The sequence below is a fragment of the Aegilops tauschii genome, chromosome 7, assembly GCF_002575655.3.
Source record: "Aegilops tauschii subsp. strangulata cultivar AL8/78 chromosome 7, Aet v6.0, whole genome shotgun sequence".
Taxonomy (NCBI): Eukaryota; Viridiplantae; Streptophyta; class Magnoliopsida; order Poales; family Poaceae; genus Aegilops; species Aegilops tauschii.
In genome coordinates, this window is record NC_053041.3 from 539,560,437 (window position 1) to 539,580,811 (window position 20,375).

Here is a 20,375-nt window from a genome sequence, read left to right on the forward strand (position 1 = left end):
TTCGGCCACCGGGAAAGTTTCGGGGGTCACCGGTATTGTACCGGGACCACCGGAAGGGTCCCGGGGGTCCACCAGGTGGGGCCACCTATCCCGGAGGGCCCCATGGGCTGAAGTGGGAGGGGAACCAGCCCCTGGTGGGCTGGTGCGCCCCCCCTTGGGCCTCCCCTGCGCCTAGGGTTGGAAACCCTAGGGGTGGGGGCGCCTCCCACTTGGCTTGGGGGGGGGGGGAAGCCACCCCTTGGCCGCCGCCCCCCTTGGAGATCAGATCTCCTAGGGCCGGCGCCCCCCAGGGGGCCTATATATAGGAGGGGGGAGGGAGGGCAGCCGGACCACAGCCCCTGGCGCCTCCCTGTCCCTCCCGTGACACCTCTCCCTCTCGCTGAGCTTGGCGAAGCCCTGCCGAGATCCCGCTACTTCCACCACCACGCCGTCATGCTGCTGGATCTCCATCAACTTCTCCTTCCCCCTTGCTGGATCAAGAAGGAGGAGACATCTTCCCCTACCGTACGTGTGTTGAACGCGGAGGTGCCGTCCGTTCGGCGCTCGGTCATCGGTGATTTGGATCACGACGAGTACGACTCCATCAACCCCGTTCACTTGAACGCTTCCAGTCGCGATCTACAAGGGTATGTAGATGCACTCCTCTCTCTCGTTGCTAGATGAATCCATAGATTGATCTTGGTGATGCGTAGAAAATTTTAAATTTCTGCTACGATCCCCATCAGTGCGGCGATGGGTGCCGCGGCTGCGGAGGGGATCACGGCAGCGGCGGCGGCAGAGGACGCAGCAGCAGTGGCGGCGGCGGGGGCCGCGGCGGCAGCAGCGCCGGCCGATCCGGCGGCGGAAGAGGCGACGAGCGAGGTTGACGTCGAGCCCGTCGCAGGGGTGGCGGGCGGGGTGCCGGGCTCAACCTCGTATGAGGGAGACGGGGACCCGAGGGCCCGCTCGGACTCGACCTCGGGGGAGGGAGTCGCGAAGCCGGGTGGGGGCGGCAGAGGGCGCCGGGCCGGGGGGGTGCCGCCGCGCATCGCTCAAGAAGGGGGCGCGGGGGCCGGCGCCGAAGGAGCCGATGCCGGAGGAACCTGGAAAAAAGGGAACACCGTCTCGACAAAGTACACGTGCCTCGAGGTGTACACGCGATGAGTGACAGGATCATAGCACCGGTAACCTTTGGTGTTAGGAGGGTAGCCAAGGAAGACGCATGGGACGGATCATGGTGCGAGCTTGTGTGGCGTGGTGGACGCGGTGCTAGGATAACAGAGACACCCGAAGATGCGGAGACCATCATAGGACGGTGGTGTGCCGAAGAGAAGATGGTGAGGGGCGTAGTTCCCCCGAGGGCGACACAGACGAATGTTAACTAAGAGAGTGGCGGTGGCGAGAGCATCGGGCCAAAACCGAGCGGGCACGTTAGAGTGAAAGAGTAACGTGCGAACGCAGTCATTAAGAGTGCGGAGAATGTGCTCGGCGCGGCCGTTCTGCTGTGAAGTGTATGGACAAGTCAGACGGAAGATGGTGCCGTGAGAGGCGAGAAGCGTGCGGAGAGCGACGTTGTCAAACTCTTTTCCATTATCTGTCTGGAGTGCGAGTATGGGGCGACCGAACTGGGTGGTGACATAGGAATAAAAGGCGGTGAGTGTGGCTAAAGCATCGGATTTACGACGAAGGGGAAAAGTCCACACATAATGAGAATAATCATCTAAAATCACCAAGTAGTATAGATAGCCCGTGTTACTCGCAACGGGAGATGTCCAAACATCACTATGAAGTAATTCAAACGGAAAAGTGGAAATTGAAGAAGACGCACTAAAGGGAAGACGAACGTGCTTGCCTAAGCGACAAGCCTCACAAGAGTGCTCATCGAACTTATTATATGAGAAAGAGAAACTCCTAAGAATTTGACGTAAAGCGGTGTGGTTGGGGTGACCCAAGCGAGCGTGCCAAAGGTCAACGCCGGCGGCAAGGGCGACGGGTGTGGAGGTGGAGGCGCCGGCGTGCACGGGGTAGAGCTCATCGGGACTGTCACATCGATGAAGGACCATCCGGGTACGGGCGTCTTTCACAGAAAAGCCAACACCGTCAAATTCAACAGTAAGTGGGTTCTCACGAGTAAGACGACGAACAGAAACTAGGTTCGTGACTAATTCAGGTGAAACAAGAACATTAGACATAGTGATGGGTGTGGAAGTGGAGGGAAAACTAGTGCTACCGATATGAGTAATAGGTAAGGAGGAGCCATTGCCGACGGTGATACGAGTGGGTGTGTGAACGGGAGTGGAGGAGGTTAGGTTACCGGGATGAGCTGCCATGTGCGCAGTAGCACCTGAGTCCATGTACCAGTCGCCCCCACCGACAGAGCTACTCGACGATGGCGCGAAGTGCTGGGCGGCGAGGAGGGTAGGATCCCATGGCACGGGTACCGGCGGCGGCGGAAGGCCCCAGTAGGGCGGCGCCGGGGCGGGCCAGAACCACCGAGAGGCACCGGAGCAAGGAGGGCGCCGTAGCCGGCGCTGGTCGACTGGTAAGGCGCGCCGATGAACCCCTGGGGGCCCGGGGGAAGAGCATGCTGGTAGTTCGGCGCCCCCGACGCCCTGGGCCTGCTGCTGCGGCAGGCGGGGACGGCGGCCGCCACGCCGTTTGCGTTGACCCCCTCCTCCTTGCAGCTGCTGCTGGGGAGGCGCGGGTGGCGGCAACGGGTAACACCCGACGGGTGCGGGAGGACGCGGCTGGGTCGGCGCGAGTGGATAATCCATCGACGGGGCAGGCGGAGCATGGCCGCCGGCCATTGGCGGCGCCGGCTGCATGTGGGTGAAGTGAGCCGGTGCGTCTGCGGACATGTAGCCGAAGAGAGATGACGCGGCAGGAGACATCGCAGTGGCGGCGGTGACGACTGGGGGAGGAGGCACGGCGGCGGCCAGGGAGGAGCGGCGGCGCGCGGTGGGGATGAGCGGCGGCGGCGGCACAGACCAGCAGCGGCGGCGAGAGGTGGCGGCGACTGGGTGCGGCGGCGGCAGCGGGAGGATAGAGCGCTGCGGCGGCGACAGCGCACAGCGGATAGGGTGCGGCGGCGGCAGCAAGGACCCGCGGCGGCGGCGGCGAGGGCAACGGAAAGCGGCGGCGGCGGCCAGAGAGAACCGGCGCGGCGGCGGCAGACGGCGCCGCCGCGCCTCCATCGCGCCGCCGCTGCCGCCGCTCCATCCACCCGCCTTGGGTGTGTGTGTTGTGTGTCGTGATGACGTGTGTTTGTATCGGTTCGTTCGGATGTATGTGGTAATGGTTGCTTCATAATATAAAGCTGGGAAACCCTTTTTCGGTAAAAGGAAGACGGTATTGAAATATTTGGAGGATGGAATCATGCCAGATGGTATAAATGACAAAATCATAGTGCTTATTCCTAAGGAAAAGAACACGCAAAATTAGACCGATTAGTCTTTGCAAAATTATATATAAGGTCATCTTCAAATGCTTGGTTAACCGATTACGGTTGTTTTTGGACGAACCTATCTTAAAAACTCAAAGTACCTTTATTTTGGAAAGGTTCTGAAAGGGATGATGACGGACATCGTAATCATTGCCTTTGAGTGCATCCTCAAAATCCAGCAAAGTAAGGGCCCGTTCTGAACTCCTCCTACTCCATGCTTCTCAAACTCCGGGCGAGGAGCTGGACAGAACGCCTGGGCTCCGCGGAGTTAGCTTCCTGGAGCGTTGCGAGCCTGCAGTCTAAAAAGCTGAAGCTGCTAAAGCCCAGCTTCACCAATTGGAGAAGTGAGGAGTTGGTAATAATTACGAGGGGATGCCACCGCTAAGTTGAAAAAACGGTTTGTGAAACACTTCCCCCGACGCCTCTCGATGCCTGCCTTGCTTCAACTCTGTGCGAGCGCACGTGGCCAACCCTCCTCCACAAAAAGATGCAGCGTGGGGCCATATGGGCTGTCTTGAGCTGGCCCAAATTGGCGACCAACAGGCCAGTAGGCTCCCAGCTAGGCCGAATCGTTGGGAGAAGCTACAGGCGCTGCTGAACGGATGAAATCGTCAAGTGAAGTTAGAAGCTATCTCCAGAAGCTAATTTTGTAGAGTTTGAGAAGCTGGGAGAGGTTCAGAACAGGCCCTAAGGACCTGTTCGGAGACTCTACCGCTCCCAAATCCGCTCCACGAGTCGGTGGAGCTGTACCTAAAAATGGTGGAGTGGGGAAAAGACAGCTCCACAGATTCAGGGAGCTGGAGGACTGCCGAACAGCTCCTAAAAATCCTCGAAACGCTTATTGTGCTTACAAACTGGATCTCACCAAATGCGGTATTATTAGTTTATTTTTTTCTGGTTTACCCCCTTAACAACCCAGCAAGAGGCGGTTCGCTCGTGTGAAGTGAAAACACGCGCCGTTCGCCTGTTCGCCAGCTGGCGCGCTATATAAACACTTGGCGTTTACTTCGGTTGACCTCCCCTGACCAGAAAGATCACCACACCAGCCAGCCCAAATCCTCCTCCCCTCCCTCCCATTTCTGAATTTCTGATTGCCCGCCGACTCCCCGAACTCCCTCGTAAACCCTACCTCACCGCGCGAGGACGCCAGCGGCGGTGCCGGAGCGCCCGCAACCGCCCCTTCCCCGCCTCCCCCGCCCCGCCGCAGCAGGCAGGGGCAAGGGGAAGATGAAGGGGGACGATCTGGTGAGCAGCGACGACCCCGCCGCTTCTCTCCCTTCTCTTCCTCCGCCTCCTCCCCGCGGGGCGGGGCCGCCGCTCGTCCTCTCTCTTACGGCTGCGGCCGCGTGACTCGCGTCTCGTGCCTGTCGCAGTCGGAGGAGGACCGCGAGCTCAAGGCGCGTCTCGAGGATTGCGTGGAGCGGGCGCAGAGCCGCGACCCCCGCAAACGGGTAGAAGCCATCGACACCCTGAGGTAATGCAGCCTGCTGCCGCTTCTGAACTTCCCCGGGATTCGGCCGCATCGCTGCCAAATTTGGATGGCCAGTTTAGGCGCGAAAACCAGATTCCGTGTGATTCGGGCGCGAAAACCAAATTCGGCTCGGGCGCTGCTGCTCTGTTTCTACTTTCTAGTCTCCCGCACCACTGTCAATTATGGTTAGTTTCGGTTCTGGTCTCCTGCTTAGTTCCCGTTCGGATTCAGGCGCGTCGCTGTCAATTTTGGATGGCCATTTTTTAGGCGCGAACACCAGATTCCGCGTGATCCGTTTTCTCGATTCGCATGCAAATGTTTGTTGCGCCGCTGCTTAGTTTGTTGTCTCCTGCACCCTAATCTCTGGGTTGATTTCTCGATTTACCTACCGGTATGTACTGCAACCTGCAGGCGAGTTTATAGGAATGTTGCGCTCTGCGAAATTCACTGTCATGAAAAATTGGAGGGACAGGAATTCTGTTCAGGTTTTTGGTTGTGCTGGTTTGCTTATTTTGCAAGGGTGCCAATTTTGGGCTCCCTCTGCTCTTAAGTTGGGACAGGATACTATGAAATCAAAATTCCTATTGCGTCATGCTTTCGCTGTTGAATTTCCCTATCATGTTATGATGGTATATTTGATTTGATTTGATTTGTTCATTTCGAATGTTGCATCCTACTGCTGCTATTGACTGCAGCACTGCATTCCTCAAACAGCTAATATGCCATTTTTCTTCTTGGTACATAGTTAACTGTGGTTAATGCCTAACAGGAAAGAGATTCGTGCGGCGACAAGCTCAATGACGTCTGTCCCGAAACCACTCAAATTCCTCCGTGCACACTACGGAACTCTCAAGGCTTGTTTTCAGAGAATGCGGGATCCTGCACAGAAGGTATCAAGGGATTGTTAATGTCTCAGTTGAGCCAAACTTAAGTACTATGGTGCTTATGATTTTCTGTTCTTATTGTGCAGAAACATATGGCTGACATTCTGTCAGTATTGGCCTTGACAGCGTCTGCTGAAGGAGAAAGGGTATGCAGAAATACCAAAGCACTGTTTAAACATTTGTGCATTTCCTTCTGTTAGTATCTTTCTTTTTTATAAATGACCATCACGTGAAATTCCGAGCAAGATATACGCTACAAATAGTTTTTATTTATTTCTAGTTCATAGTGGTTAGAGTTTGCTTTAGCACTCATAAATACGGATCTTAAAACCAGGCTAGGTGGCATAAGCAAAGAGCAAATATGTGAAGGCCCCAAACAAAAATCTAGATTAACGGCCTCATCCCTCTGTTATGCTGTAACTAACCTGAACCCACTAAAATATTTAGTCATGTGTGCCGCTGGGACCAAGGGCAAGGATTAATCTTCATAGTAACTTACCTATGGCTCGATCATATGTCATCCTATATTACCCCATTCGACCATTATCGACATCAACACATGGGCCATTAATTGATTTATTTAGCTTCTGGATTGATCATCCTGTGCCTAATGTCGCTGGCGAGAGAACCACATCTATCACTGCTGACTGCAACTTTAACAGTGTTATGCTTTGACACAAACCAGATAGCTAACAGGCACCTAGTCCTTTTCTTTGCTCGGATATTTTAACACCAGAACCTACATGTAGTTACATTTACTTTAATACAGGTTTTCCCTCATTGTAAACCACCTAACTTCCATTATATTACCTCATAAGCTTTTTTGGAAAGCTGAATACTGAAATGAGCATCTAGATTTAGTTGACCATTACTGTATAGGGCTGTCTTGCTAAATTTTGCTTCCTTTTCTTGTTTTAGGAAAGCCTCAAGTACTGTATGATGGGCTCTTTAGTTGATATATGTTCATGGGGTCATGTATACGTGAGGTGATGACATTATTCATCCCCCTGGCTGTAATTCTAACCTTACCTTTTCTTCATGTTACTTGTAAATAGCTCCCTATTAGCATTATTTACTATTTTGTCTTCGTATACACTATTTTCCATCCTTGTAGCTACAAATACAACGTGATGTGAATTTATTTTTTATATGCCCTCAAATGCAATACTAAATCTAAAGAATCACTCTTACATATTTTGTTGTTGTTCCAGTTTGAGTGTTATTGACTTACCACCATCCTAGTCATTCTGCCATGTCAAATCTAAGCTATATTGTTTGGAAATTAATGGGCTATAGTATTGCTCCTAAGTTTTTTTATTGCGGAGGCTCAAGCTGTTTCATATAGTGGGCTCTAATTATGTCAATGTCTTTTTCGACAGAAACTTGGCTTTTGAAATTGGAAAAGAGTGGAAGGTTAGATCCTAATCCACTTCATCGTTTGTATTGCATGATTTTTATATGTTCTCCATAGTACCCTGTTCTGTAGTATGATATCCACTTTCTATCCGGATGGCATGCCATTTCGCGTGTTAGTTCCGTGCTAGATATACATAGTTTTCGGCAAAAAACTGAATAGTGGCCCGCCCCTGTCTCTCTTTACAGTAGTATGACATCCAATTTCTGTCTAGATGTTGTTGATTATAACCAATAGTGTTTTAATTGTTCTTCATGGTAGCATGACATCCAATTTCCGTCTAGATGTTGTATATTAGAATCGAAAGTGTTTTGGTTGTTTTTCCTCGAACCTTTTGACTTTATCGTCAGTATGTATATACCTTACTGATTGATGTACCATAATTTCTGTGGCTGTCCAGCTGACAAGACTCTTGAAGTTGTGATTGCTGGTTTGCTATCTCTTAATGCATTTTGTTTTGTTAGAAAAGAAGTTCCATCAACTCTTTCTTTTGTTATCTATGCTATAGTGTATTAGTTGTTCCAGGCAGTTGGGCTTAAATATCAAACTTTTCTTGTTTTGCAGGACAATGGCTCATCAACGCCAATTGAATCCAAGATAGAACTAGTGCTAGAAATTGTCAAATTTCACATGAAGGTTGATTCCGATTAGATTTTGTGTGTTGCATTTGTTTCATTTTGTTACTTCATCATATAAAAATATTAACTTATGTGAAATATGCTAATCGTAATTGGTAACCAATATTAATTGTTTAAAATAAACCTAATAGTGATTAATTCTTTGATGGATTGAGATTTTGATGGGTTTTGTTATTGTAGCATAATGCTGAAACTGAAGCTCTGGATCTTTTGATGGAGGTTTGGTGAAACATTTCTGTTTGGATTAATGGATCAGCTTTATGCTTATTGAGATGCAACTGAAGCATGGTATTTCTTTGTACATAGGTTGGATACCTTGAGATGCTTTTCGACGAAAAATATGAAGAGTACCTTGCAAGGCTATTTTGTCTTGTTGACTCTACCAACTACAAAAGGGCATGCTTGTATTTGACTACTTCTTCTAAGTACGTGAGTGAATTTATGCATCCTCTAATTTATCGAGATTAAACTTGTGACCACTTGTTATGTTGGGGTGGAAACTGCAGATACCTTTTGACTCCTGACCGTGAGGCCTATGAGGCCACACTTTACATTGCCTTTGGCATGTATGGGAAGTTTAGGGATCTTGCAAGTGCTTTGCGGATTGTGCTTTTGGTCAACGACGACAAGGTAAGTGAATGAACTATGCCTGTGATTTTGAGGTCCGAAATTCAATGGCACTAACATTGATTTCAATGTCTTCTAGTGTTGTGATCAGAGTGTGAAGATTGTATTTGCAGAAACTGAAGATTTCTCCCTGAAGCAGCAACTCGCATTTATGATAGCACGCTATGTGAGTCTCATCCATGCTCACAGACATGCAACAGAAGCAAAATTACCTATTTTTGCCATCGTTTGCTGATCTACAATTCTGATCATTGGGATAGTTTGTACCTATAGATTCCATACTACAGATTGTTTAAATCTTTTAGCAGACTCTTTGAACTTTATTTTCCTTTATCAATGAGCTCTTCTTATTGAAGGGTTTAAGCATGGAGGTTGATGATGAGATGGTTGCAGATGAAAATGAGAAGAATGCTTTGCAGGAAATAGTTAATAACACCAAACTGAGTGAGCAGTACCATATGGTTGCGTGGGATATTGGTGTCATGGAGCCAAAATCTCCAGAGGACATATATAAGGTAATTTTTTGTTAGGTTATTTGCCAATTCAGTTTTTAAGCAGTTTGTTAGTTTGTTTAGGCACCCCAGTTTAAATTCGAAAGACATGCTCATTTGTTAGGTTCATCTGATTGGCAGTCAAGGTGCCAAAAGCTCCAGCCTTGATTCTGCAAGACAAAATTTGGCCGCAACTTTTGTCAATGCATTTGTGAATGCTGGTTATTGCCAGGTTAGCTCTTATGAACTTCCTCGCCATCTTCAGGGAAAGTAATGATATTAAGATCATATTCTTGTTGCAGGACAAACTCATGACTGCAATTTCAGATTCTTCTGAAAATTTGCTATTCGAGAAGAACGAACTTGGGAAAGCCAGTGCAGTAGCTAGTCTGGTACTGATATAATTCTATTTCTATTAAATGCACCTTTTAGATTACTAGACGATGCGAGTATTTGATAAGATAACAGTACTAAATACTAACACATCATTTTCAGGGAATGATACATCTATGGGATCATGATTCAGGATTTGCCATACTTGACAAGTACCTGCAGAGCGATGATACTCATGTTGTTGCAGGGGCTTTGTTAGGTATAGGAATTGTCTCTTGTGGTGTGAAGAATGACTATGATCCTGTATGTGCCACCCTACCCTACTCCATCCATCCTCTTGCTCTTCTAATACAAGTCTTCTGCTGTAATAACCTCTTACGTTATGCAGGCACTTGCTCTTATTTCTGGGTATAGCACGAGTGCAGCATCAATTACACGTATCGGTGCAATCTTGGGCCTTGGTATTGCTTATGCTGGGTCCCGGAAAGACAAGGTTAAATCAATACATTCCCCTATACCTGAAATACCCTTATTATCTTGCATTGATATAGTTTCCGAATTTTCAGCTTAAATCGTTGTTCTTAATTACTTTGAGTGACTCCCAAGCACCTTTGGTGGACTTAGTGTTCTCTGCCATCTCCTTGGGATTGGTGTTTGTTGGTTCCTGCAACGAAGAGATTGCACAGTCAATCATATCTGTCTTGAAAAATCTTATTAAAGCAGAGCTTGCAGAGCCCATTATTCGTCTGCTTCCAGTTTCCATTGGCCTTCTATATCTTGGAAAACAGGTAATTTTGTTGTTCCTCAGTAAGATTCACAGCTTCCTGTACATTTTTTTTCTTGTTTCGGAGCATGGAATAATTTTAAAACATGTATTCTATGTTTCGGTGCCTGCCCTTATACTTGTGGACACCCTTTGATGATATATCTTAAACCCATGCTTTGGCTGGTTTCTCTCCATTGTTATAAAATAGGTTCATCTGCTGATGTGATTTATATTTAAATACCTTTTATTTTGAATGTGGCTGCATGTGCACAGGCTTATGAATTTTTCCTATTCAATTTGTTGATCTTAACAACACTGTATCAGGAGGGGCCGAAGGCTAACGTTGTTAAGGTTTCTGAAACATTTGATGAAATAATGAAGGAGGTTTCTAAAACATTTGATAAAATAATGAAGGACTATTGGGATGTAACTCTTATGTCTTTGGCATATGCTGGGACAGGGAATGTGCTTAAGGTAACTTAACTTCAAAAGATACATGAATTGCAGAGAGATTGTATGATACCCAAAAGTTCAATGCATAGCTGTTCTTAATGAACTATGCCATTTGATTTTTCAGGTTCAGGAGCTCCTTAGTATCTGCTCAAAAAAGGAAGGTGGAAGTCACCAAGGGCCAGCAGTACTTGGAATTGCTCTTATTGCCATGGCTGAAGAATTAGGAGTTGAAATGGCTGTACGGTCCCTTGAGCAACTTTTTAAGTATGGTGATTATAATATTAGAAGAGCGGTTCCTCTTGCCCTTGGCATGCTCTACATATCCAATCCAAAGGTACTCCTATATTTTATATAAGTTTCGCTTGTCTTCTGTAACATTAAATGGGAACAAATCAAACTTTTGCCATATTAATAGCCCTTCCAAATGCACCATGAAATTAAATGGAAACATTTCTTGGGTTGGCGGATGGATCAGTCCCACAAGATGGAGCATTTGCATCTCTGTACTGTTGCACACATATTTGTAATATATTAATAGCAGTGGAAGCACAATAGGCTAAGAACATGCATGACTGTTGGTTTTTCATCTGTTGCAAAACCATCCGTTTTGGTCTGAATGTGCTTGGAGAACATGCTTTGTTAGACACTTATTGGTCTTACTTGGCTTATTGGCAACAACATGCTTTGCTGCTTCTTATTTGATTCTAGCTCACTGAGTGCCTGCAGTTATGGTAATAATGTACATAGGTTGCATCTTCCAGATCTCTAGTTTCATACTGTCTGTCTATCATAATTAATGTAAATAGATTGTATCTTCCAGATGTCTAGTTTCATACTGTCTGCATATCATGTAGGTAGACGTTGTGGACACACTGAGTAGACTGAGCAATGATGCGGACGGTCAAGTAATGATGGTTAGTAACTTCGTCACAATATAACATATTGATCTTCTTATTGCTCAGACTACATATTTGATCAAATCACTACATGCAGGCTGCAACCATCTCACTTGGTTTGATAGGTGCTGGTACAAACAATGCACGTATAGCCGAGTTGCTTCGTAAGCTCTCAAGTCAGGAACATGGCGTTTACCTGTTTTGTGTAAGTACAAACCTACAGCAAAAACCACTATATCCTTGTTTTAAACCTTAGGACGATTTCCTTTGGTTATTTAGGTTTCAGATTTGTTGATTTCAGGTGAGGATTGCCCAGGGTCTTGTTCACCTTGGGAAGGGCTTGCTGACACTTGCCCCATACCACTCTGACCGGCTACTTCTATCCCCGTGAGTAATGTGTCCGGTAGGGTTTCCCTTTGGTTTTACTGGAATTGTGATTTAAAAAGCTTTTGTATTATCACTTTTCAGCGTAGCGCTAGCTGGGCTAGTAACCGTTCTGCACGCATGCCTTAACATGCAACCCACCATCCTCGGAGAGTATCCCTACATGCTATACATCCTTGCCCTTGCTATGCAGGTATGTATCTTGTACTAAGGACTCAGTGGTAGGGTTAAAAAGAATCATATGATTTTGAAATGTGTGTTTCTCTGCTGGGAACAGCCTAGGATGTTACTGACTCTGGATGAGGATCTCAAGCCCCTCCCTGTGCCTGTTCATGTTGGCCAAGCGGTCGACGTGGTCAGTCAAGCGGGAAGTCCCAGGACCATCACTGGGTTCCAGACGCACAACACGCCTGTCCTGCTCGCTGCAGGGGAACGAGCTGAGCTAGCAACTGAAAAGTAATTACAGAACATTTTGGACATGAATTTTATGTTCAGTAACTTTATTCTTCCTCGAGCTCACTGCTGTTCCTGTGTGTAGATATATTCCGCTGACACCAATTCTTGAGGGCTTTGTGATCCTGAGGAAGAACCCAGAGCATCATGAAGATTGAGAGATTGGTGCGATGCAAGCGTAAGCAGATGGAGTGTCATGAACTGGCTTGGTCAACATCTAACTGTCACACAACAAGGGACAATGACTACTGTGAAAGAGGCTGCAAATATTCCTTGTAACAGAGTACAGGTCGTACAGGGGTCAATACAAAGAGCAGAATAGCGTTAGGGTTCAATGTATGTACAGAGGGAGAATTGGGTCGATGTTTCTTCGGAAAGAGAAGCAATTTTGTCGTAAGGGGAAACAGAAACAGTGGGTGTGACTGAAAGCTGCATCGCATAGCCTCAAATTTTGTGTTTTCACTCGCAACTCTGTTTCCCAGAATAAAAATTTGTCCATGTTCCTTAACATGCACATATAGTCTTTTGAGATGAATATAATAGATATATTCAGTTGTCTACTTGTCCGATAATAGATGATGTATGTACAGTGCTAAGACATCCGCAAATGGTCAACTTTTCACACCCAGTTGTTGCAAAAGCAAATATAATCTATAGATGGATAAACTTGCACTCTAGGAAAGCTAGTAGTGCACTGCCGAGACGTGACTATCTGTCATTCACGACTTCATTGCTGATGCTTTCTGTAGATTGATTCATGACTTCACCGGCGATATCATCATACCCAGAAATAATCTATCAACGGAAGCACTTGAACCTTGACAGGTGGTGTTTCTGGCCAAGTATTGAAATGTCAGCAGAGCTATGGAAGGAGCAACTCTCAAGGTGAAAAAAAACTGAAGATTAATATTAGTTACCTGGCTCAACCGGAATGTATCTAAGCACATCATTCAGAACAAAATAGCCTCCTTTTTGTGGAGCAAGGAAGAACGACTGAGTAAATCTACGCTTCATGGCATCAGGGACAGTGAAGGACCCACTAACTAAAACGAGCACACCGCCCTCGTGGGATGGCTGAGAATCTACATTGTCTATCTGCATCGAACATCCCTTGAGGTATGTAGATACAAAGTGTTTATTGATATCCTGGTTAAGCACACAAAAAACAAATCGATTAGAACCAATCAAGTGACGATAGCCCTTAATTGAGCAACCACGTATTAGACAAATAAGAGAGACAGGTGTTGGGAAGAATTCTACTGCCTTCAACATGGCACATAATCTCTTGCTACAAAATGATGTTGTATCACAAGGTTCTGCTTGCATGGATGCTGCATAATAAGATCACATAGAAACCATATTGGCATGCACATCCTTTAGCTAACGATGCCCATGGATCGCATTTCAACACGTATGGCCTATACATTGGATTCTTAGCATAATCCCACTACTACTAAATGCTCAATTTACGACCGAGATGGAAAGATCATACAATACCGCTGCTGCGCTGCAGAGAACTTACACGCATTGTGGTTATAGATGTCAATGTACCATCAGAATTTGGCTTCCGACCAAGAATACTTTCATCATGATAGAACTTATGGACATCCTCTGGTGACTCATTCAGAATTTTGTAGTAGTGTTGGGCAAATGCATTTCCAATCTGTAACCAAGGCCAATCCTGATCAACAGTACTCTTTTTATTTGCAGAGTAATAATAACTAATATGGAGAAAATCACTACCACATGGGGATGGGGAAGAACACCACCCACAGAATTCCCAGCTTTCGCAGCCATTGCTGCGTAAGGAATATCTCTGATTAGTATCTTTTGAGGTGAATGAATATTGTGAGAATGTAGAATGCAAAATTGTTGCCAGAAAGGAAAATGTTCGAAATTCAGAACCAAAGGCATGTAACTATCCAATTTTGATATCTTCTTGGCTGCGGCATGTAACTATCCAATTTTGGTGACCATGATAATCTATGCCAGAAAGGAAAATGGTCAAAGCAAGAGAAAGAAAAGAAGGTCTGCAGCTCAGTGCCGGGTGCCGACTGAAAGACTCCCACCAAAACTCAGAAACTACACAAGGGTACGGGCACGGGCTTCCTACTAAATGGAAGCAGGCTAAATCGTGCAAGATTTGCAGCACTGGACTGTCCTGATACTCCAAAGTACCAGTCCAACGGCCAACATCAGTTCAGCAGCAACTGACGAGAATCCATCCAGACAGATAATGATCAGAGTTCTACACAAAAAGTCAAAAACCACCACTGCCTACGCCCCCAGTCAGCGATACATAAGCCCTCTGCTAACGCCACATGAAAGCTTGTACTCCATTACACTACCACTCCCTCTGAAAACTAAGTGAGCTACTACGAGATCTTATATTACACTACCACTCCCTCTGTTCAACAAACTACCACCCAGAGTAATGCAGCGCGAATTTACGGACGACACAAACTTCAGTCAGAGTGTGCCCAAAGCCACAGCGTTACCCCGCGCACCAAACGCCCACATGGACCCACGAAGCCTGCAAAGTTGACGAACAGCGACGGCACGACGAAGGAAGGACGAACGCGCGTCGAGCAAATAACGACGCTCGCCTAAAAGAGGAGACATCGAGGAGCACAAGTGGCACTAGGGGAGGAACTAGTTGTACCTCACGGACGGAGTATGGTCGAGCCGGCCGCCGCTGGAGGGGAAACCCTAGCGAGGCGATTCGGAGACGGTGCTGCTGGCAACCGCGGATCTGCGGCGGAGCAGTTGGACTAGATAGACCGAGTGGGTGGGTGGGTGGGTGGGTGTGGGGGTTTATGATGGAACTGCGGGGGTTTGTAGGGCGGTTCAGTACATACTTCCTTCTTTCTGGTTTATAGGGCTTATCTCAAAATTTTAGTTTTTCTATTTTATAAGGCTTAATTTGATTGTTTCTCATCACATGTTCAGATTCCAAGGTGCATTAAATCATTGTATGCAAGTATTAAGAAAAAATTGACCAATACATGTAATTTATGCATGCATACATTGCAATTAATGCATTGGTAAACATATTTTTTTAGGAAAACAAGAGCATTAATTGGGTGCTTTTGCAAACTACAAAAAGTATTCCACTACTCACCATCTACCTTGGTTGGTGAGATTTTTGAATTGAGCCTTTATAAACCGGAAAGGAGGGAGTATTAGCTCCGCGGCCCCACCTACCGGTCATTTTTTCTTGCGGGTGTTCTTTTTTTTCTGAGAGAATGCCATCATGGATTCATGGTTCGCTTTATTGCCTCCGTAAAATGGTTACATCGTTTGCGAGGGCATTTTCATAAAAAATCAAAAGCTCCATCAACCCAATTACAAGAAATATTATTATCAGAAGTGAATTTAGCTAAACTATGGGCTACCTCGTTTAGCTCCCGCATACAATGAAGATAATGCACCGGACCTATCATCCCAGCCACGATGAAGCATTCAGCATAAAGTAGTCTGATAGGAAGCCAACGCCAGACCACTCATTGTTGGTTGATTCAAAAATAATGATGTGGGAGAATCTCAAAGCACAAAAGCGCTATCCACCTATGGTCTTGGCCTCCTAGGTGGTATTGTCATCCAAAAGAGGCCTGCCTATCGTCTATGGGGTAAGAATGAATTTGTTGTGCTATCGACGAATATATTTGTACGTAATGCGCTTTAGTTATGCATGACTACTAGAGGTCGCTAGGTCAACGATTATGGTGCTACAATACGTCTCAATGCTACTCATGGTGTAGTTAGCGCACTTGTTTTTCATTTTATTTTGAGATAGGAGCTTTCGTCATTCCTACACAACTTCCTTTTTGTTTTGGGTTGTATTTTGCATTATTGGATACTGGGCCGCATTCCACATTGCATCGATGTGTATTTTGCTTAATGTTTAGTATTCATATTATGTACCTAGGCCCACATGAGATTAGGGGGCCTATGCAACCGCACATGTTGTGCATGCTCAGTGCCAGCCCTAGGTGGGGTGGGAATGGGACAATTGTCTTTTGGGGGGATTGGCACTACTGCAAAACTGAACATCACTAGCCGACCAAATTACATCATCACCGACTAGTTTCTGGCCCGCTAGTGCCTCGAGGCCAGTGATGATATACTCATCACAGAACGACCACAAGGCTGATCAATGATGTGGTATTAGTATTGACCACTAGCCGGTCAGTGGTAACGATTCCGCTCACCATTGCATTCCTTCACTTTACTTACGTATGGTTACCAACTATCCAAACAAAATTGACAGAAAGATGGGAACACAATACACATGCACAACCATTCATTTCCACAATAAATTTCATTAACACAATTCACATGTACATTTACACAGTTCATAGCCAACAATTCAAAAATACTAGATAAAGCTACACACTTCATAGTTGAGCCTCTTAACAAACTAGAGAGAGGACATATTTTCTCACTGATCTCTATCCTACTTCATAAACTCCAAACTTCTATTGTGCAATGCAATTAAAATGTAAGTCTGCACACAACAATTGTCAACGCAATTGATACGTTTCCATCGTATCTACTTTCCAAAGACTTTTTGCTCTTGTTTTGAACTCTAATTTGCATGATTTGAATGAAACTAACCTGGACTGACCAAGTTTTTGGCAGAAGTATTATGATGTTATTTTTTGTGTAGAAATAAAAGTTCTCGAAATCTGACAAAACTTTTTGGAGATTTTTTTATGAAATATATAAAAAATACCGGAACAAAGATCCACCGGAGGGGGGGTGCGGGCACCAGTTGCCCACAAGGCAATAGGGCGCGCCTACCCCCCTCACCATAGGGCACACCCTGATGCCTTGTGGGGGCCCACGTGGCTTCGTCTGACCTAATTCCAACGCTATAAATTCTGTTTCCCTAAGAAAAAAATAAGAGAAGAAGTTTGATCGCGTTTTATGATACAGAGCCGCCGCCACCTCCTGTTATTCATCGGGAGGGCTGATCTGGAATCCGTTCGGGGCTCCAGAGAGGGGGATTCGTCGCCATCATCATCATCATCAATCCTTCATCAACAACTTCATGATGCTCACCACCTGGAGTGAGTAATTCCTTCGTAGGCTTGTTGGACGGTGATGGAGTTGGATGAGATTTGTCATGTAATCAAGTCAAATTTGTTAGGGTTTGATCCCTAGCATCCACTATATGTTCCGAGATTGATGTTGCTATGTCTTTGCTATGCTTAATGCTTGCCACTAGGGCCCGAGTGCCATGATTTTATATCTGAACCCTTTATGTTTTCATGAATATAAGTGTGTTTTAGATCCTATCTTGTAAGTTCGATGCACCTATTACGTGTTATGATCCGCAAACCCCAAAGTGACAACAATTGGGATTCACTCCGATGATGACCGTAGTATGAGGAGTCCATGTATTCACTATGTGTTAATACTTTGTTCCGGTTTTCTATTAAAAGGAGGCCTTAATATCCCTTAGATTTCCTTATGGACCCTGCTACCACGGGAGGGTAGGACAAAAGATGACGTGCAAGTTCTTAATATAAGTATGTATGAATATTTATGGAATACATGCCTACGTTACATTGATGAATTAGAGCTATTGTGTATCGCTCTAGGTTGTGACTGTTATATGATGAATGTCATCCAACACAAATATCTATCGCTGATCCAATGCCTACGCTTTTTGCATATTGATCTTTGTAAGTTACTACTGTTGTTGCTGCTATTACAATCACTACAAAACTGCTATTGTTACTATTGTCGTTAATATTGCCACCGCTACCATTGCTATCAAACTATCATGCTACTGTGCTACTAAACACTTTGCTGCAGATATTTAGTTGTGTGGTTGGATTGACAACTCCACTGCTAATACTCATAAAAATTCTTTGGCTCCCCTTGTGCCGAATCAATATATTTGGGTGAAATCCTACCCTTGAAGACTGTCGCGATCCCCTATACTTGTGGGTTATCAAGACGTTTTTCTGGCATCGTCTCAGGGAGCATAGCTTTATTTATTAAGTCACTTGGGAATTATATCTGTTGATCACTATGAAGAACCTGAAAGACGCTAAGACCATGATCGGACCCTCTTAGACGAGGGGAGGTAAGGAACTGTCATCTAGCTCCGCACTTGATTCACCTTCTGTCTTGGGTAGACTTGCGACACCACCATCCGCTATTTATTTTGATATGTCGCAAGTGATTGATGATACTACTTCTGCTATAAATGAAACTTGTGATGAGGCTAGTACTCTCCTTGATAAAATCGTGCCACTAGGTGAATTCGGATGAACAAATTGCTAAAGCTAAAGAAATTGAGAATGTTGAAACTGACGAAAATTATTATTCACGTATTATGCCTAGCTCTCCTACTAGAGTTGAAATGCCTAAGATACCTGATGGTTATGTTATGGACGGGGAGACAGCTAGAGAAATTCTTGCTTGTAAAGATAGAGATGATGTTAAGAAATTATTGAGTAAGCTGAAAGAAAAGTCTATGATGGAGAGAATGAAATATGATCCTAAGTTTGGTACTTCTCCTATCTTTGTTACCGATTATGAATTCTTCGATCCTGAGTTAATTACTTTGGTTGAATCTAATCCTTTTCATGGTTATGAAACTGAAACTGTCGTGGCACACCTTACCAAATTGAATGATATAGCCACCCTATTTGCTCATGAGGAAAAGGGATACGTTTGGCTGCGGTGCACCGGCCGAACGCTCGGCCGGTCACGAGCCACCACGTCCGTGCCACGCGGCCACAGGGCCCGCACACACCCGTCCTTTTATATCTCAACCACGCGTGTCTTATCCTTTCATCCCCTGCTCACCTCTCTCCTCAGCATCTCTCGCACATATCCATCCCCCACTCGCCTCTCTCCATGAGCTTGGCTCCGGCCAGTGCCGCGGTTTCTCCAGTGGGGCCCCCACCGGCGAGGCATCCCCTGCTCCTCTCTTCACCTCTGCTCATCGGCCCTCCCCTTCCCGCTCCCCGACACCCCCGTGTGATGGACCATGGGTCGGCGCTTGGCGAAGGAGGAAGCATGCCGGGGATCTGCACCTGGTGGACGGGAACAGCTGCAACCGGCCTGGCCGGGAGCTGCAATCGATCTCGCCGGGAGCTGCGACGGGTGGGTGACCACGACCACGGGCAGGCAATGGGCTGGATGACCGTGCCCAGACAAGTGCTACAACCACGGCGACCAGATGTTCGAACCAGCTCCTAATTGTGCTACTACAGGCATTTTGATTTGATGGAACCATCGTCCAATTTTCAGTTTTTTGCTACCACCGTAATATGTATTTGCTGGAACCATCAACATTTTTTGCTACCATCGTTTTTTTGGCTTTGCTGCAATCATGCCCAATTTTACTCTTTTTTCTACCACCATAATATTTTTTTGCTGGAACCATCAACATTTTTTGCTACCATCGTTTTTTGGTTTTGCTGGAATCATGCCCAATTTTACTCTTTTTGCTACCACCATAATATTTTTTGCTGGAACCATCAACATTTTTTGCTACTATCTTTTTTTGGTTTTGCTGGAATCATGCCCAATTTTACTCTTTTTTGCTACCACCATAATTTTTTTTGCTGGAACCATCAACATTTTTTGCTACCATCATTTTTTTGGTTTTGTTGGTACAACGCCAAATTTTTGCATTTTTGCTACCACATGCCTTTTGATTTGCTGGAACGAGCTTCATTTTTTGCTACCACCGGCATCTTTGATTTTTTGCTTCAACAACATCCAATTTTCCAATTTTTGGTACTAGCGTTTTCAAGTTTGCTGGAAGCAGCGCATTTTTTTTGCTACAACCGTTGTTTTGGATGCGAACCACGGCGTCCTCGCCATTGTTTCCTGGAGGGGGGTGAGGGAGAGGGGGTGAGGGGATGGGCAGCACTAGCGAGGGGTGAGCGTCGGCGGTGATTGTCGACGGCGGATGCGCGCTGCACAGCGTGGAGGGGCTGCTGGGGGGAGGGAGCGACGGCATCCCGTTGGAGCCGGGCGACGACCGGCGACGAGGGGAAGGCGCCTAACTGCGCTACGGGGGGAGGGTAGCGTGAGGCGCGACCTACTTCGAGGTCTACAGCCGGCGGGGCGGGCGACTACTCGCAGAGAGGGATCGCGGTGTTGGAAGACGAAGT

At 46.3% G+C, this 20,375-nt stretch overlaps 2 protein-coding genes across 6 annotated transcripts; one reads left to right on the forward strand and one right to left on the reverse strand.

Moving 5' to 3' along the window:
- The first annotated feature begins 4,454 nt into the window (after nt 1-4,454).
- LOC109734128 (26S proteasome non-ATPase regulatory subunit 2 homolog A) lies at nt 4,455-12,788 on the forward strand. Of its 5 annotated transcripts, none has more exons than XM_040394588.3 (25): nt 4,455-4,666; nt 4,795-4,895; nt 5,662-5,782; nt 5,863-5,922; nt 6,695-6,762; nt 7,156-7,189; nt 7,755-7,826; nt 8,009-8,047; nt 8,135-8,253; nt 8,335-8,458; nt 8,535-8,621; nt 8,812-8,970; nt 9,071-9,178; nt 9,249-9,338; nt 9,442-9,582; nt 9,668-9,772; nt 9,846-10,067; nt 10,370-10,519; nt 10,623-10,832; nt 11,353-11,412; nt 11,492-11,599; nt 11,696-11,781; nt 11,863-11,971; nt 12,056-12,234; nt 12,317-12,788. In XM_040394588.3, exons 1-25 carry the CDS (start codon nt 4,649-4,651, stop codon nt 12,387-12,389), a joined length of 2,643 nt encoding a protein of 880 aa, XP_040250522.1. In that variant the 5' UTR covers nt 4,455-4,648; the 3' UTR covers nt 12,390-12,788. The 5 variants fall into 5 exon arrangements, with proteins under 5 accessions (XP_040250522.1, XP_045086836.1, XP_073361144.1 ...); XM_045230901.2 differs by having other exon boundaries at nt 8,875-8,970; XM_073505043.1 differs by having other exon boundaries at nt 8,556-8,621.
- LOC109734129 (nuclear transport factor 2) lies at nt 12,706-15,014 on the reverse strand. The gene is made up of 5 exons (XM_020293351.4): nt 14,894-15,014; nt 13,975-14,030; nt 13,754-13,894; nt 13,149-13,377; nt 12,706-13,065 (listed from the first exon to the last, which is right to left on the reverse strand). Exons 2-5 carry the CDS (start codon nt 14,026-14,028, stop codon nt 13,010-13,012), a joined length of 480 nt encoding a protein of 159 aa, XP_020148940.1. The 5' UTR covers nt 14,029-14,030; nt 14,894-15,014; the 3' UTR covers nt 12,706-13,009.
- Nucleotides 15,015-20,375: the final 5,361 nt, after the last annotated feature.